The sequence below is a fragment of the Hemicordylus capensis genome, chromosome 1, assembly GCF_027244095.1.
Source record: "Hemicordylus capensis ecotype Gifberg chromosome 1, rHemCap1.1.pri, whole genome shotgun sequence".
In the NCBI taxonomy this organism is placed as follows: Eukaryota; Metazoa; Chordata; class Lepidosauria; order Squamata; family Cordylidae; genus Hemicordylus; species Hemicordylus capensis.
The window spans coordinates 356,788,128-356,807,641 of record NC_069657.1 but is presented as its reverse complement, the minus strand read 5'-3'; the positions used below and the strand labels follow the sequence as shown (position 1 = coordinate 356,807,641).

The window sequence follows — 19,514 nt, the reverse complement described above, 5'->3', positions numbered from 1 at the left end:
CAGACTGGTTCCAGATTGGCAAAGAAGACAAGGCTGTCTACTTTCTCCTTATTTATTCAACTTATATGCTGAACATATACTGAGAGAAGCTGGACTGGAAGAAGATGAAGGTGGTTTAAAAGTTGGAGGAAGAAACATCAATAACCTGCGCTAAGTTGATGACACCACTCTGATAGCTGACATTGCAGATGATCTGCAAGCTCTAGCATTGAAAGTCAAGGAGCGCAATGAAAAAAATGAGACAACTAAATGTAAAGAAGACTGAACTAATGACAACAAGTACAGCAACCAGCCTCAGAATTGATAATGAAGACATTGAAGTGGTGGATAGCTTCTGCCTTTTAGGATCAACCATCAACAGTAAAGGATCCAGCAGTCAAGAAATACACCGCAGTCTAGCACTTGGTAGAGCTTCAATGAAGGCCTTGGAAAGGATATTTCGTTTATAATTTTATTTTATTATTTTTATTTTACTTATTCAATTTCTATACCGCCCTTCCAAAAATGGCTCAGGGAGGTTTACACAGAGGAATAACAAATAAATAAGATGGAGCCCTGTCCCCAAAGTGCTCACAATCTAAAAAGAAACATAAGATAGACACCAGCAACAGCCACTGGAGGTACTGTGCTGGGGGTGGATAGGGCCAGTTACTCTCCCCTGCTAAATAAAAAGGATCACCACATTAAAAGGTGCCTCTTTGCCAGGTTAGCAGGGGTATGCCCAGTTAGATGCCAAGACGAGTCTATACCTACAAAGATTAGATTCATTCAGACAATGTTTTTTCCTGTGATACTCTATGGATGAGAAATCTGGACTTTGAAGAAGCAAGATTTTAAAAAGCATTGACGCTTTTGAACTTTGGTGCTGGAGAAGACTCTTGAGGATACCACAGACAGCCAGGAAAACAAACAAATGGATCATAGAACAAATCAATCCAGAATTCTCACTCTAGACACAAATGACCAGGCTCAAACTATCATACTTTGGACACATTATGTGAAGAACCAACTCCCTTGAGGAGTCCATAATGCTGGGAAAAGGTGAAGGAAAGAGAAGATGACGACCAGCAGCAAGGTGGATGGACTCGCTTATGACAGCAATGAATGCACCACTGAGAGACCTAAAAGGCCAAGTTGAAGAAGGCCAAGATCATCCTGGAGAGAATCTATCTATGTGGTCGCTAAGAGTCGACACCGACTTGACAGCACTTAATCATACAATCTGGTATTTGGATTCTTTTCTGATATTTTGATATATTTTGAATCCAAATAAGGTTTTGTGTTTTCTTTTGTTCTCAGATTCCATTATATACTAGAAGGATAAATGCTGTGGTGGTGGCACTAGCTTGTAGCAGGCTCCAGAGAAGCATGGATGGGGGCTGTAGCACTGGAGAGAAGATGACTGGCACAGCATGGTAGGCTGTTGGGGATTGGGAAGTGGCCCAGGGGACTGGCGTGGGCTGTGTTTTGGGTACTGGGGGAAAGTACTTGCCTTTTGCTGTGCTACTGCCGAAGATAAAAACTAAGACAAAAACCTGCCAGGGGCTGTGATCCTGATGGGGGAAAGGTGCCAGTATACAGTACCAGCGGAGTACCACCACAAAAAAAGCACTGAACCCACTTCCCAAAAACCTACTTCATGTGCAGCAAACTGTTCCTTGACATCCTCAACATCATCAGAAATATCTTCTTGCTCATGGAATGTGTCTTCAGCAGAGAGCAACCAGGTGAGAACTTCTTCCAGAGCTATTTGATAACTGTCCAAATCCATATCCACTTCTGTTACAGTGCTGGGTGTTTCAGCTCTGGAATCTCCATGGTCATCTTCAGATGTTGTACTCTGCAAGGCAAAAATAAATGAACAAAGGTCCTCTCCTTTCACTCCTAGAAGGATAACAAGAGGGTTGGCTACCATTAATGTTTCCATGGTCCTCCACTTATTCCCTTCCTGCACACATGCAAATACTAAATGGAGAAGATATTAAGGTAGTTTCCAGAGGGCCAAACAAGTTGTTAGAGCAACGAGGTGAAATATGCAACTGTCATGTTCACCTATAAAGTAGGGGTGAGGAGGTGCATGAGATAAAGCCCCACCCCTTCTCCATCTTATTTCACTGTGCCTTGATACTTTTAGGCACTTTCCCCCACCTGGTTCCATTTGCAGAAGTTAGTTAGTTAGTCGATTTCTATACCGTCCTTCCAAAAATGGCTCAGGGTGGTTTAGACAGAGAAATAAGATAGAACCCTGTCCCAAAAGGGCTCACAATCTAAAAAGTTAGCTGAACAGAGAAGTAACTGTTAGCCAAAAAGAGAGTAAACTGTTTGGAGCAGCTAAATAACATTTCACTCCCTTTCCCTCAGTGTTCCTTTTGGAATAAAAAGTAGTTCCCCCACTACCACCAGTTTATAGAAAAACATTTAACATGTGGTTGTCCCAAATATCTAGCTTGGCCCAGAGAGTCACATATGAAGATAACTCATATCTTGGAAAGAGGGGATGGAAAGAGTGATGTGCACTACAGAGACCCTTCAGAAGTGCCAACAAACACTCTCAGAAGCAATCTGAGATTGCTGTCAAACGCTGTCAAACAAAGATCTGCACATACATTTACAGGCCACATGCCTATACCAAAAGCGAGACACCCCAACCTGGCAGCTACCAATTAGGAACAAGGTGGGCACTTTAGCTTTACTGCACTGTCACACAGATAGGGGTTGCCAGGACGTAAGATTGGGTGTCAGGCAGGGTATGCTATCTTAAAAGGTATCATAAAACCATTATTTCCTTGGACAAGCTGGATCAGTATTCTCAGTCTGAACACCTTCCACAGGCCTCTAAATCAAAAACTCTAGCTTGGAATTTGGGTTAAGAGAAAGGAAGGGCACAGAAAGAGCAGAGATAAATGGGAATAAGTTTCTAGGAATCAAACAAGAATACAACATCATTTAAGTATATTTTTGCTGATGTGTATCTTAAATTAATTGTCAATCAGGAATGGACAATTCTAAATATCTTTTTACATTTTGCTGTTAACTTGCTAGTTAGTTGCAAATAAACACAAGAAAACCCCTAAAGGCTTCAGTAAATGGACGACTATCGCTTTAATTCCTAGAACTAGAGTCAGAAGAGTTTTGTAGGCCATCTAGTCCAATCCCCTGCTCACTGCAAAAAATTTAATTTGTTAATCAATATCAATAACAATTTTTTAAAAAAATCTTGCAATGTGATCATTCCTGAGCTCACTAATACATCAAGAGAAGTTAAGACATTGCAGTAAATGTTCCAATTTAATTCTTATTATTTGCAAGTAAATATCAGCAATCAGACAAGGTTGAAGTCGCAAGAATTTTTAAGAAATAAATGATATTATTTAATAGCACAAAAAGTATAAATATCAAATAATTTGTTAAAGATACTCTGACTTTGACATAGACTGAACAATCTCAATCTCAGCTGCAGAAACTCAAACTAAATCAGAGTCACAGAGGAAAATTCCAGGGTAATACAGAATACAGATTTCACAGCTGTATATGTGAGATTTTCCCACATTTACAGGTAATTCTGGACATTTTACTATGAACTTAAGAGTCCTAGTTGACCAGATACCAAACATCCATCTAGTCCAGTATCCTTGCTTCCCACATTAGCCAATCCAGCACCCCTGCTTCCCACATTAGCCAATCCAATGCCTCCAAGCAAATCTAAAATTTAACAATCCTATTGTTACTCCCCAAAAAGCTAGTATTCAGTAAACCATTGCTTCAGAGTCTCCAGGGAGATCTAACTAATCATCTTACAGACACACCCACATGGAGACACCACATGTATCACCAGTCAAATATGTCACACATTTATCTAAGAATTAAGATGGTTTCCATTCAAATTATTAAGAAATTGTCCTGGTTTCCCTAATTATTCTTAGGGAGAAAAAGGACAACATTGTAAAGACACTTTTAATTATGTACACAAAAATAATTTAGGTAATTAAGCAGTGCCGAAATGCCACACATACAAGCTGTTAAGTTGTGATGTTTTTACTTTAACACTTTAAAAAATAAGGCTCCACATGAAAGCAGTATCGCACAAAAATTAAGATCACATTTTTTTCTTGATATGATCATCTGATGCTATCTATCTTCTATATATTTATGTCTTTTAAGATTTACCCATGGCTAATCCCATGCGTGGCAGCTCTCACGAAAGTTCACAAGCAGCTGCCAGTTAGCCACAGGGCCAAAAAGTAGGACCGCTGGGGGGAATGGCAGTGGGCGGGTGGTGGAGCTTCCCTCTCCAGCCCACCTGCCAACCAAAAGGCAAGAGCATCGGGGGAATGGCGGCGGGTGGGCAGTGGAGAGGGTGGCACAGCCTCCCTCTCTGGCCCACCTGCAGGCCAAAAGATAGAAGCTCTGGCAGTGGGGAGAAGACGATGGCGGTGGGCAAGCGGCGGGAGGGTGGCTGAGCCTCCCTCTCCAGCCCGCCTGCTGACCACAAGGCAGGAGCGCTGTGGGGTAAGTGTGTGGGGGGGGAGGGGGAGGCTGGGGACAACGGGGGGGGCGGAATGGGGGAGAACTAGAAGCACAGATGCTCTGCGCCTGGCCTAGATAGTAGATATATATTTCTGAAGAAAACTGCAACATACTTACAGTAAAACACGGACATCTGATCAGTTCTACTCTGAAAAGACTTCAATTGCAAAAATAGCCTGTTCTTGCCAAGTATGAACTAATGTCACAGCCCAATTTCCAGAAGCTCGTGTGTTGTGTGTAACCCCAAACCTGTGGTTTCTGACAAGCATTTAGCAAGATTTCCTTTCAAATGCTTGAAATATTAACTGGAGTGCATTCTGTAAACCAATCCAATGGAAGGAAGATATCTGCCTGTGGCATTAAAAATATACACTATAATTGGTATGAGCACAAAGGACAAAAATATCATGTGGTACCACCGTTTTGTCATTACAAATGAAATATATACATAGCACAAAAGTCTGTGCACTTAGAGGCAATGCTCCTCAAAATCAACGATCAGTGCCTACAGGTCAGTATCTGAAATGAAAGATGGACTGGATGAGAACAAAAAAGTTTAAATGAAATCTAGACAAGACAGATGTGCTCTTGACCACAAAAGCTGGTGACAGACTATTCTGGATGGGATTGCACTCCCCTTGAAGGACCAGGTTCACTGTGTTCCAGTACCTGAACTTGCTCACAGATGATATAGCCAAGAGTGCTTTTGCCCGGGATTGGCTAGTGCACAAACAGTGCCCATTGCTCAGTCATACCAGGCTATGTTTATCAATGCATTGATTATTTCTCATTTGAATTGCTGAAACGTTCTCTCTACATGGGCTTCTTTAAAGACTGTTCAGACACTTCAGCTGGTCAGGGTTTAACAGGTACTATGTTTTGTGACCACAAGTACACCTGTGAGGGCTCAGTTGTATTAGCTGCCAATAGCACGTTTCAAGGTAGTGACTGTCATCTGAGACTAAGAAAACTAAAAGGACTCCCTTAAACACAAAAGGAAAAGAACAAAGAGAATAATTAAATGTGTGGCAGAGAAGGGAGGTTAAGTGGGGCAACAGATTTTATTTTTTTTTTAAGAGGCAACTAGATAAGGGCAACTCACAGTAAGGAAGGGGGGGAAAGATGACCGATTTAGTAAAGTTATAGGAGAAAAACAGCAAAGGAAAAGAACAACAGTAATGTCTGTTTGCACTGAAGGAGAGGAACACAGAATCTACTGACTATACAAGTTGTTTTGGTATACTGCTATCAACGGTGTCAAGGATGAAGATACTCTGAATTTCTCATCTGGGAGACAGTTTTAAATGCTGTATGACATAATACTAAGATAGAAATGGGAAGTCATTAGCACACACCACCTGTATATCTGCTTCTTCACATTCCCTTTTGTATTTCCTTGGAAGAGTTTCAACTTCTCGAATATCTTCCATGGTAACTTGCTGAGGAAGAACTTCAAATAAGGATGTCAAGTACATGATAATTGATTTCTTATCAGGAAGCTGCACAGCTACATCTGAAAAAATGAGATGTACAATGAATATTCTTGCAGGTTTTCAAACTGAAAATCATGCCCAAAGCATAAGGCTACACCCACATATCCAATTAATCTGTTTTGTTTGTTTCACTAAAATGATTCAGCAACACAAGAAAGTCTCAATATTTCAGCCCTTTACCCCATCATTTTGCTGCCAAGTTTTACCCCCCAAAAAGACAATGGAAACCTGAGAGACTGACAGAAAGTAAGGAGAAACAAACAATTAAGATTATTAAAACATCTGTAGCACTCCTGTCTCTTTATATTTGATACTGTAGTTATGTTAAAGTAAAACACCATTGGGATAATTCTACAATGTAGATATATCCAAAGTTTAAAACCATCAAATCATACTATACCTTCAGGATCCAATAATTTTTCTATCCCCAAATAATTTTTGGCTACATTGAAGGCATGTTCTAGTCTTTCAGTTGGAGACATTTTATTCACTTTTGCCCAGCTTAACAACTCAGGTCTAAACAGAAAGCAAAAAGGGTGGGGAGAGAAAAAAGAAAATCAAGAAGCACATACTGGTTTATATGATTAATCTAGTAGTTCTAGGTGTTATGGATCCATAATTCTGAATGGATCCATAATTTCCTATAGACATGCACAAGAAGAAAAAGAGCCATCTACATTCTGACTGTTTTCCTCAGTTCTAGGAAAGTGGAGAACTGAGGAAAACTACTTGCCTGCAGTCCCTGGAATTTAGGTCAAATGAAATAATGTTTCAACTAAGTGATCAGAGCATCATCGCTATGTGTACTTCATCACTACTGGTTGAAACTGTGAGATTTATTCAAAATCGGAGGTGGGGAGTCAAACAGGAAAAGTCAGTCTTCAAAAGATTATTAGGACAAAACATTTCAAAAGTGTTACACAGTATGGCCCTGCAACAGCTAAAATTAGTATGGTCTCTAGCTGCAAAAGCAATGGCTTGTGAAAGTAATGACTAACTTGTTCCTTTGCTTTCAATGTTCCTTAGTCACAATTAACTTCAGCAGGATTGAAAGAAATTCATTAGTTCTACCACTCCTGCTGTCCCCACCAAAGACATCTTCATAAATAAACGAAGCCCAATTTTTTTTTATGTACCAGTGGTTTCACTTCATGGTTTTCATTAATGCAATACTACCGTATTAAACTTTAACTATTGCAATAAAAAATAATTCTAATTTTAATCTATACATTACATAAAATCTCAAGCATTTAGTATTCAGTAAAAGCTCTAGATTGCTACGTTTCCCCCCATGTATATTTTAAAAGCAAAACAAAATGTCACCTACTATACACTTTGGCTGTGCTTATCACTGACATGTTATACAGGACAACGTGGAGGGATCTAAACTGTCCAAACAGCTGTGGTGTTGTGGAACAAGGCTCATCCACCACTACTTTAAAAGGTGCAATCGCACTTCTATGGTGCTATATATATATTACTTCCAATGTACATAGCCCCACAGAAGCCTGATTGTACAATCTTGAGTAGCAATGGACAGGCTCTGTTCCATGAACTAGGGGTATGAACAGAACCAGTTCTGGCTGTTCAGTTTGTTCAGTCTGGCTAGTGATCTGATCCATTCAGTCAAACCAGTTCAAGGGGCTCTGTTTGTTAAGTGACCACAGAGTGGTCATGCAAATGGCCTTCATGCATGCATGGAGGCCGGAACCGGGCCACTGCTGTCCCGCACTTCTAGCGGGGGAGCACCAGCAGAGTTTGGAGGAGCTGCTGCCACTGCCAAAGCCAACCCACCCCCGCCCCAGGCACCCTTAGAACTCTTTCGAGACAGAATTCCCTTTGCTTGTAAAGGAGAATCCTCATCCGATTCCCCGTTACAAGCAGAGCCCCTCAGGCCAGGTCAAACTGGTCCATATTAGACTGGGCCAGGTCCAGTTCAAACTTGGTCCAGCTGCCTTTTTTTTTTAAGGCCAATCTGGCTTAAGTTCAAACCAGTTGGACTGGGCAGGTTCAAATCAAACCAGGTTCAATTTGAATCAGTTCGTAACATCCCTACCATGAACCATTAGTGCTTGCAGCAGCATGGATGGTTCAGAATCGCTTGTGTTGCCTTAGGTAACATGTCAGTCACTGAAAGTAGTTATATCTATATAAGAATAACTTAGGTTTCTTTCTAGTTAGTATGTGCCAATGTATTCTTAAATAAGAATACTTGAAATCGTTTTAATCTAAAACTGAGCACAGGAACAAGAGTCTCTGTGCTCCAAGAAAATGCTACACTGGCAGGTTTCATTCTATCATTACTTACTGCCATGTAAAAAAAATTCATAACTCAGCATTTAACACTGTTAAGGAGGCTAGAATGAAAACATGGTCACTCCACAATATCTGACTAGAAGCCACTTACTTATGTCTGTGAATCACAGCATTGAAGGCAAGCCCATCTGTCCAGCTTGTGGTGAAGTTCAAAACATTGACTTGGCTATAAGGCCTAGTGGACTGTCGCACCCAGCTCAAGAGGATTTTTTCACTGTTTGTTTGTTGCAAGTCTGACATGATATCTTTCATGACATCTTTCACCTGAAACAGACAAAATTTCAAATACATACACAAAACTACTACCATGAATATTTATATACCTATGCTACATACATATACATATACGTATACACACACACACACAGAGTGCTCAAAGCAGTTCACATACAAAAATAAATAAGATGTTTCCTTGTTCAAAAAGGTCTCATTCTAAAAGTAACTATAAAGTAGAAACCAGCAGCCACCACTGGAGGGATGCTGTTGGGTAGGAAGAGTTGCTCTCCCCCTCTTCAGTATAAAAGAATCACCAGTTTCTTAGGTCCCTCTTGCTAAGTTAGAAGAGATCTTATTCTAAGCAAAAACTGTTGCTTAAGAATAAGTTAGTATATGCTCAGGTTCTGAAAATCTGCATTATTATTATTATTATTTTATTAAAACTTTTATACCGCCCTTCCAAAAGGCTCAGGGCGGTTTAGATTAAAACACCTTAAAATTTAAAAATAATTAAAATAAAAATTATAAAACATAACAATGATTAACAATTAAAAACATCATAAAACAATGCAAAAGGAAAAACTACTCATTTTAACAGCAACAAAATCAAAGTACATACATAGCACCATTTGCTCACAGTCATTCTTTCATTACACCTACTTCTATGTTCTCTATGAATTGTTGAACTTTAGATTATACACTTCGTAGGTATTTCTATCCTCAACACCGATAACACTGCAATGATAACCGTAATGCTTACATTGGACTCGACTCCAGATTCCAAGCGGAGACAGTGTTGTTATTGCACCATGTTATCGCCAGTCACACCACTGTATTTACCAGCTGTCTGGACAGCTGGACCACCTAGATAATAGTGCAGGTTTGCAGCTTGGGGTGTGTTTGTGTGTACACTTGAGGCACTTTAAGGTTTTTGAAAATGTTTTATTAGTACTACTGGAACTCAGCTGGACCTCTAGGCCCCAAAGGCTATCTTTAATGCACCACCTATTGAAGCAACAGCAAACAACGTAACTTAAGAACAGCCCAGCTGGATGAAGCCAAACTACCATCTAGTCCAGCATCCTGTTTCACACAGTGGCCCATCAGATGCCTCTGGGAAGCTCACAGGCAAGAGGTGAAGCACACCTTCTCTCTTGCTGTTGCTCCTCTGCAATTGGTATTGAGAGGCATAGTGCCTCTGAGGCTGGAGACAGCCTATGGCCACCAGACTGCTAGCTATTGATAGACCTGTCCTCCATGAATTTGTCTAAACCCCTTTTAAAGCCATCTAAGCTAATGGCCATCACAACATCCCAAAGAATTCTATAGATGAATTATGTTCTGTGTGGAAAAAGTACTTGCTCTTGTCAGTCCTAAATTTCCCGACCTTCAGTTTCATTGGAAGTCCCCTGGTTATAGTGTTGTGAGAGAGGGAGAAAAATTTCTCTGTTCACTCTCCCCACCATGCATAATTTTATTACTGCTATCATGTTTCCCCTTAATCACTTCTTTTCTAAACTAAAAAGCCCCACATGCTGTAGCATTGCCTCATAAGGAAGGTGCTCCAGGCCCCTGACCATCTTAGTTGCCCTCTTCTGCACCTTTTCCAGTTCAGCAATATCCTTTCTTAAGACACAGTGACCAAAACTGTACACAGTATTCCCAACGTGTCTCCAGAATGGTCCAGTATACTGCATCAACTACTGAAGTACAGCAAATTCTAAGGATTAGCTAACCTACCTTTAGTTAAAATTAAAATGCAATACGTAGAAATCAAAATCAACACATTGGAAACTGGAATGTGTATTCAAAGGAGTCAGAACCATTTCTGATGCACATCTTATTTATAAACTTGAGAGCTTTCAATGGACCCCAAGGCAGGATATACAGTAAATGTAAACGGACACAATTTTCAGTGCGTACAATCACCTCTGCGCACACAACAGCTTTTTTTCCCTTTTTCTCAATCTGAAATGTTCCTACTATATTTCAGGTTGCTCCCCATTTTCCCAGTGGTTCAGGACTGGTCAGGAGGCATGCGAGGCCTGCACATACAGAGTCCACCATGCAGCCCTTTGGACAGAAGCCAAAGGCTGCAAATGTCTTCTATTGCAAATTAATTTTTCATGTACAAGGAATGAAAGGAGAGAATAAAGTCTGCTCACCTGCCAGTGCAAAATTATGCTCCATAACAATCCAAGAGTCAGTTTGTGATTTCCATCAACAATGTCAGTCCCTCCTATGTTCACCAGCTCCACCTGAAAAGATGGTATTGTATCAAATATCAATTGCGAATTATTCCAGTCACAACATCCCCTACCTGTCTAAATAATAAGTATATAGTATAAGCCATGTAACATTATGATTTATGTCTTCCACCATAATATATCAATTGGCAGCATCCAATTTTTAACTACCAATCTATTATTTCATAGCAGACTTAGAGTGAAGTATATCAATCTCCCTCCCCACCCAGTGGTTCATAATATGGTTGCCAGATCCCAAGGTTGAATTCTGGTGAGCAGCCTGGTATACTCAACTATAGAAGTAGCAAAATTTTTAAAAGCATCTGTGAAAGAAACCTCTTTCAAAACAAGGCAAAAAGACAAAGACAAAAAGGATGACTGCACGTGTGCACGCGCACACACACACCCCTCTGTTTGTCATCTTGCTAGACAGCAAGAACAAAAGGGGTGTTCCTGATCCTTCCTGATCCATAGATGTGAAAAAGTCAAGCAACTCTGGTCACTAGACACTAAGATAGGCTATGAAACCCACCCAGAATGTGTTAATTCCTGTTCCCCAGCTTTTCTGTTTATAGAAATTGTGCACGTAGACAAGGATGCAAACCACTACTATAGCCACAGACAAAGGCTTGACCGTAGGGGAGATTTGTCACTCTTTATTTTAAACAGCAGGTCCCTTTTTCTACCTGCCGTATCACAAAATACCTCTGAATTTTCCTACATTTCAGAAGTGGTTTCTATGTGCTACACAGGGGCTTCTGTTGAATAAATACAAGTCCAAGGATCCTTGAGCAGGTAGAACATTACCCTCTGTAATTAAGTGTAAGAGTGTGTGTGTGTGTGTGTGTGTGTGTGTGTGTGTGTGTGTGTGTGTAGAGTACCCTGGCTGCACATCTAATTTTGATCAGACTCTTAAAATAAGTTAGCATTCCATCCATCTATGATTATCACACCCTTGGGCATTCCGGAACAAGAAATACAAGTTCATTTTATATGACAAAAATATCTCCTCTAATTATAAATGAGGCATCATCATAAGTTTAACTGGGAGCTACAGTAAGAAGTTGGTGTTGAGTTTTATGAAATTACACAGAGAGAGAGAGAGAGAGAGAGAGAGAGAGAGAGAGAGAGAGAGAGACTGACTCAAGTTAGGCTACAGTCTAATTGGCAGATAAGGAGTTTTGAGTTCATAGTTACATACTCAACCAAGAAAACAGTTATCTTTAAAAGCTTACATTGTTCTGATGTAAAACTTGAAGAACTTTATTGACATTATTCAAGGCATGGACTCTAGTTGAACCACGTTCTTTTGGCTTTAAAAACAAAAACACATACAATATTCAGATACATGTAGATCAAGACCTTTGCTTTCATCTTAAGTTATATAGCAATTACCAGAAAGCAGGAAGCAAAGTGCAGCTAGAGAATTTCTGAACTATCTTAAAACCTTAAAAGTTGAGACTACTTATATATTAACATATTTTACTTTATCTTAAGTATACTCAGTGGTGATGGTGGTAGATTTTTGTTTGTTTTTGCTTTTATTTTTTTCATTTTGTTAGCAGGCCTAATAATAACTATATATTTTAATCAATACCGTGGGAATGGTACCGGGTTTGTACCAATTTATTCATTCATTCATTCAGTTCTTATACTGTCCTTCCTAAAGTGGCTGAGAGAGGTTTAAATTAAAATAAAAAAATACATACCAATTAAAATCAAAAGCCATTTAAAAGCAGATTAAAATTAACATTAAAACTAAATATCATTCAAAGCCTGGCTAAAAAGATGAGGTTTTTACTGGTTAGTAGCAGACAATCTCATCATAACTAAAAGCATTCCATGTTATAGTTTAGTTTACTATTGAGACACTGTATGGTAAGTGCTTCGATCCTCAAAAAACAACAGCGGCTGACATTCTCTGCTGTTTTTCAAGTGCAAGCAAGAGCTCCACCCTCATAGAGAGCCAGGACATTAGCTGCGCAACCCTCAGGGAATATTCCTGGCAGCAACAGGGCTTCCCAATCCCACCTCCCTGGATGCTGGGGTTCAAAGCAACGCTGCAAGACAATTCGTATTCTTGCTCCCTGCAAGAGTGGTGCTCTTACTTGCTATTACTACACACACAGCTTTATGATCTATCTTTCCAATCACAAAGAAAATTAATGTATTACTTACCAGCGGATTCCCTATAAGTCCTTCCAAGAGATCCAAGAGTTTCCTACCATCTCTGAGGTCCGTGAACATGTCCCTTATTGGAGACTTTCCACTCTATAAAGAAGATGATGGTTTTATTTATGCTGCCATTCTTCACAAAGTTAATTCATGAGAGCTTACAAAAAATTAAAAATCACAGATAATTACAGAATTCCCCAGCAGTGAAAAATTATATATGTTCTCATTCAGAGAAGTAACCATGTTAGCATGCTGCAACAAAATCAATAGTCTTGCAGCACCAAAATATAAACAAATTTATTTCAGGATGTGCTTTTGTGGACTATTGCCCATTTCATCAGAAGCATGAAGTGCCATACTCAGTTGACAGGTAAAATATATTCCAAGGGGAAGGTGCCAAATAACTGTGGCACAGAAACTAGTATGTAAGTACAGTGATTATTCACAGCAGTAACAGTAAATAAAACTGTTTGCCAAGCTCTGCCAAGTTAATTAAACAAACTACTAAATAAGAGGAATGATTATTAGATTCTTTCCCATCCCCAACCTTTCTCTCTAAGTGCCACTGGAGGGGAAGAATGTGGATTTGACTGAGTGGATTGTAGTCCATGAAAGCTTATATGAATAAATATGTTAGTCTTTAAGAACTCTTTGTTGTTTTAGTTTCTCCTAATTATAGACAGGAAAAAGAATTCCATAAATGAAAGCTGCAGTCAGGAACAACAGAAACATTTCCACTCATGTTTTGTTCTCTCTGCATCTGTTCAAACATACTGGATTTCTTAGCATAATAATTATTGATACAAGCACTAACAGGGTGGCACCACTGTACAATCTTTCAGCAATCAATAGTGCTAAAGCAACAGCCATGAAGACTCCGGAATTTCCCTATTACAGACCCCATGATACTACAGCTGCTACCAATAATATACTAGTCACTGCTTCCAAGTAGTTTTACTAGGCCGGTGCTTTGGCAACTCCAAATCCAAATAAGGTGCATTGTTGTCGTGTCACTGCAAGAGTAATCTCCATATGGTATTACACACTTCCTGTAGGGAGAGCTCCTTTAAGTGAAGCTGAGCTTCATACTGCCCCAGTGGCTGGAATGAGGAACAGCGGGGAGGCTAGAAGAAGGCTGCATGCAGAATGATGGGAGGGGTTGTTCCTCTGAGCATTTTGCCCACACCTCTTGCCACACCCTACCGATTGTCCTAGCCATCAGAGCAGTACAGGGTTTGGCTTCCCGTAAAGGAGCCCCCCCACATGAAGCAAGAAGTACTCCAAAGAGACAGGCAACTGCAAGCAGCTGTCTCCACGCAACACCACCATGATATTATACTGTATTCAGAGTGACCAAAGCACATGCCTAATTTTCACAACTTACAGTTATCAGATCTTCAGCTTTGGTCAGGTGAATCTGGTATGCAAGCCCCCTTTTTCTAGGTGCAATTCCACCACAGAAAGGTAGATAAGACCAAAAGAAAAGCTGTCACAACCACATTTCAAACTAATGTCTATATGGGTCTTCAAAGTATATAAGGAGAGGGTAAATGAGGTTTCAGATTGGATCATTTTGAGATATTATTTGGGGTATGCTATATTCTGCATAACATTTTAACACAAGTCAAAGAGTCAATTAAAAACACAAGATCAGCCCGGCTGAATCAGGCCCAAGGCCTAGAGTCCAGCTACTGTTTCACACAGTGGTCAGCCAGGTGCCTCTGGGAAGCCCACAGCCAAGAGCATGCCTTCTCTCTTGCTGTTGCTCCCCTGAGACTGGTAAGGCATCATGCCTCTGAGGCTGGTGGTGGCCCATAGACACCAGACTAGTAGCCACTGATAGTCCTGTTTTTCTACTGTGTGCAGCCACCCTCTCAGTTTAATATTTAGCGCTAACCATGGTTTACCAGGATGCAAACATTGGCAAGCCGTGCTTGTTCTTCGTCTCCAAACCATGGTTTCCAATACTCATTTCAAAAGCAAACATGGCTGACATAACAGAAAATTGTGAGAGCAAACTCTAGAAAGTAGACAATGAAGGCATGCATGAGGAAATAGATATGGACAAAAGTTAAGGTCTTCCTAAAGGTAAAGTGTGCTGTTGAGTCAGTGTCAACTCCTGGCAACCACAGAGCCCTGTGGTTGTCTTTGGTAGAATACAGAAGGGGTTTACCATTGCCTTCTCCTGCACAGTAAGAGATGATGCCTTTCAGCATCTTCCTATATCACTGCTGCAACACTGATCAATTTTAACAATATATATTATTATACACTAGTTTTAGTGCATCAAGGCTTAATCTTGTTATTACTCGAGGCTAAAAAATGATCTTAGGTGTAAGTGGATACGTTTATTTTTGCAAGATACCACTACCCACAGCAGCTGCTGCTCATGCACATTTTTGGCTTTTATTTGCAATGAAAACACAAATCATCAACTTAGAGTAGGTAATAGCATTTAACAAGTCCTGCTGATTCCCCCCCGCTCCCGCAAATCGGCTTCAGTTAATAGATACAATCACTATTATTAAGACATTCTCGAAGACCTACACATGTGAATTGAAAAGACAATCAGAAAATCACTTTTTGACAGAGATAAATTTCTGTCGAATATGACCCTTAGAATAGCAAACACAAGACGACTAGCCAGTATTAAGGATTGCTGTACCAAGAAAGTGTGCTTAGAACAGTACTGCTGAATCAGGCCCAAGGCACATCTAGTCCAGCATCCTGTTTCACACAATGGTCCACCAGATGCCTCTGGGGAGCCCACAGGCAAGAGGTGAGGGTGTTCGCTCTCTCTTGCTGTTGTTCTCCTGCAAATGGTATTGAGAGGCTGCAAGGCATCATTCCTCTGAGGCTGGAGGTGGCCTATAGCCACCAGACTAGTAGCCAATGATAAGTCTTGTCCTCCATGAATTTGTCTAAGCCACTTTTAAAGCTATCCAGACTAGTGGCCATCACCACATCCTATGCAAACAATTCCATATATTAACTTCACTCTTTACCCCAAATTTTAGATAATTTATGAACAAGTTAAGGAGCACTGGTCCCAGTACCGATCCCATTTCTTATTTCCCTCCATTGTGAAAACTGTCCATTTATTCCAATCCTCTGTTTCCTGTCCTTCAATCAGTTACTCATCCACAAATGGACCTGTCCCCTTATCCCATGACTTTTAAGTTTACTCAAGAGCCTTTGGTGGAAAACTTTGTCAAAAGCTTTCTGGAAGTTCAAGTATACTATGCCAACAAGATCACCTTTATCCACATGCCTGTTTAGACTCTCAAAGAACTCCAAAAAGTTAGTGAGGCAAGAATTGCCCTTTCAAAAGCATTGCTGGTTCTCCTTCAACAGGGCTTTTTTCCTTAAGTATGTTATCTATCAATTTACCCAGCACCGAAGCTAATCTAACAGGGCCTGTAATTTCCCAGATTCCCCTGGATCCCTATTTTGAAAATCGGCATTACATAAGCTACTTTCCAGTCCTCTGGTACAGAGCCTGATTGTAGGGACAAGTTACATATTTTTGCTAGGAGTTCAGCAATTTGAATTCCTTCAGAACCCTTGGTTGCAAGCCATCTGGCCCTGGTGATTTGTTAATATTTAATTTATCAAGAAAGTTGAGAACATCTTCCCTTGTCACCTCAAATTGGTCCAGTTCTTCAGCCTCCAAGCCTGAGAAGCTCAGTTCTAGAGAAGGTATATAGTCAGTATCCTCCACCTCCACCATGAAGACAGATGCAAATAACTCATTCATCTTCTCTGCAATCTCATTATTTTCCTTAATAATCCCTTTCATGCCCTCATCATCATGCCCTCCCTGGCATGTTTTCTGCTTCTGATTTATGTAAAGAAGTTCTTGTTATTCCCCTTGACAGAGAAGAGGAGAGCTGGTCTTGTGGTAGCAAGCATGACTTGTCCCCTTAGCTAAGAAGGGTCCACCCTGGTTGCATATGAACTGCACTGTAAGATAGATGGAGCTGCTCTGGGAAGAGCAGAAGGTTCCAAGTTCCCTCTCTGGCTTCTCCAAGATAGGGCTAAGAGAGATTCCTGCCTGCAACCTTGGAGAAGCCGCTGCCAGTCTGTGAAGACAATACTGAGTTAGATAGACCAATTGTCTGGTCTGACTCAGTATATGGCAATTCCCTATGTTCCTATGACACTTCTAGCTATATGCTCCTCAAACGGTTTTTGCATCCCTTATTGTCTCCTTGCATTTCTTTTGCCAGAGTTTATGTTCTCTTCATTTGGGCAGGACTTCCATTTTCTGAAGGAAGTCGTCTTCCCTTTTATAGCTTCCTTGACTTGTTAGCCATGCCGGCATCCTCTTGAACGTGGTGTTACCTTTCCTCCTTCTTGGTCTATGTTCCAACTGAACTTCTATTATTGTGGTTTTAAATAAGTTCCATGCTTTCTAGAGTGATAAGACCCTACTGACTTTCCTTTCAGCTTCCTTTTTACTATTCTCCTCATTTTTGAGAAGTTTCCTCTACTGAAGTCTGACTATAGACCAACTTTAGTCCTAGCACATCTCTAGACACGCAACACAGCAAGCAGATACACATTGCAAAAGCATAATAAGATCAACATGTTAAGACAATAGTGAAACCAGTCTGAGATAAAAAGACACCCGGTCTTCAATCCTGAGCTAAAGTAATCACAATAGGAACACCACCTCCAACCCCCCACACATACACATAATAAAGTTCTGTTCCCCAAGATGGCAGGTGAGGTGGAACGGAGAAGAAAACAAACATATCCATCTACCTGGAAATTAGCTTACAACAGCAACATGAAAAAGAAATTGGAATAATTGAGTTACTTCAGCTCTGTACCATAATTCATTCCTTATGCCACTCCTATTCAGCATCTTGATATCTGACCTCCGTCCCTCATAGCCAGGGGAAACATGGTTTGTAGATGACTAGATAATACAATTTTAGCAGCAAGGTCATTTGTTATTTACTGTTTAAGAAACTTAGCTGAACAGTTTTCATATAAAGACAGAAAAATAATTTTGCTTCATCTTGCATAATGTGGATTATGCACTTCAGCATTCATGTCAAGATTTTCCATACCACATGCTCAAGTCATGGGAATTTGATGTGGGAAACCATTCACCAAGCAGAAAGGTCACTACGCAGGGTAAGAACATTTCCAGAAAATGTAATTCAGCATACTCTGCTGCATCCAAATTTAGACCATCTTGTTTAAGATGTATTTTTTATTATACAAAATCCTTTTTCTATTTTTATTTTGTTATCCAAGGGTACAACAAAATACATGTTCTTTTGTAGATATTGTCTTGCTGAATTGCCTATGCTTTTAGACTAACTTAACTATTTACTCTTTTTTACTCTATTTACACTATTACCATAGGAATAGTTCTACATGCAAAATATTGCTTCTAAAAATGAACAGCAATAGCTACATTTATGTTAAACATGCAAAGTTTTTAAAACTTCAAAATTAATCCTCAATACACAGTCTTATTCCTTTAAAAATTCTGTGTAATCAAAGACATAGTATTTGGATGTTATTTCCCATATGGTGGGGGGGGAGTTGTTAGAACTGAGATACAAGCTAGTCTGGTTTGAGGTTACAGGATTTTTGTCATCATATTGCCCCTACCACAAATCTGTAGTATCTAAAAAATGTAAATGGAAAAAAGTTCAGAACAAATCAGCTGGCACCAAAAAAAAAATGTTCCTTTAAAGAGCCATTCACATACTAAAGTAAAGTACTGCCCTTGAGAAGGTGTCAATTCCTGGTGACTACAGAGACATGTGGTTTTCTTTGATAGAATACAGGAGGGGTTTACCATTGCCTGATCCCACACAGTACAAGATGATGCCTTTCAGCACCTTCCTATATCACTGCTGCCCGATATAGGTGTTTCCCATAGTCTGGGAAACATACCAGCAGGGATTCAAGCAGGCAACCTCTCACTCGCTTGGCAAGTCATTTCCCCGCTGCGCCATTAGCTGGCTCACATATTGGTGGAGCCATTTGTGGGTAATAATCAATTTGCATAAAAATAATATATAAACCAGTTCATTATAAAATTATAGCCACAGTCATTTCCCCCTTCCCAAAAAGAAGAGAGATAGGCATTGTGCAGGTACTCATAATCGTTAAGAATTGGCCTTAATCTAGGATGTGGAATCATGGGATCAGGTGGATTGCAAACTATGATTCGCATTCAACATAGCTAAGTTTTACATCTGCACTGAGTAGACTACAGTTAATGCCGTTTTCACTGGTGTTTCACTAGTGTCTCAGTGAACTCATTCATTCATGAATTCAATCGATTTCTATACTGTCCTTCCAAAAATGGCTCAGTGCGGTTTACACAGAGAAATAATAAATAAATAAGATGGATCCCTGTCCCCAAAGGGCTCATAATCTTAAAAGGAACTTAAAATAGACACCAGCAACAGTCACTGGAAGTACTGTGCTGGGGTTGGATAGGGCCAGTTACTCTCCCCCTGCTAAATAAAGAGAATCACCACGTTAAAAGGTGCCTCTTTGCCAAGTTAGC

The 19,514-nt window shown here is 40.1% G+C and overlaps 1 protein-coding gene across 12 annotated transcripts in view; it reads right to left on the bottom strand.

Annotated features, from left to right (window-relative positions):
• UTRN (utrophin) overlaps positions 1-19,514 on the bottom strand; it is a 567,675-nt gene that overhangs the window by 444,984 nt on the left and 103,177 nt on the right. For 7 of the 12 annotated variants that reach the window (XM_053290644.1, XM_053290686.1, XM_053290679.1 and 4 more), the window contains exons 4-10: positions 12,977-13,069; positions 12,034-12,111; positions 10,718-10,810; positions 8,428-8,600; positions 6,421-6,536; positions 5,883-6,040; positions 1,637-1,840 (exon numbers count right to left, since the gene is read on the bottom strand). In XM_053290644.1, coding sequence (XP_053146619.1) covers positions 1,637-1,840; positions 5,883-6,040; positions 6,421-6,536; positions 8,428-8,600; positions 10,718-10,810; positions 12,034-12,111; positions 12,977-13,069 — 915 coding nt within the window. Of the gene's footprint in view, positions 1-1,636; positions 1,841-5,882; positions 6,041-6,420; positions 6,537-6,592; positions 6,706-8,427; positions 8,601-10,717; positions 10,811-12,033; positions 12,112-12,976; positions 13,070-19,514 lie in introns of those variants that run through there. The other 5 variants (XM_053290663.1, XM_053290751.1, XM_053290671.1 and 2 more) reach the window with 2 other exon arrangements.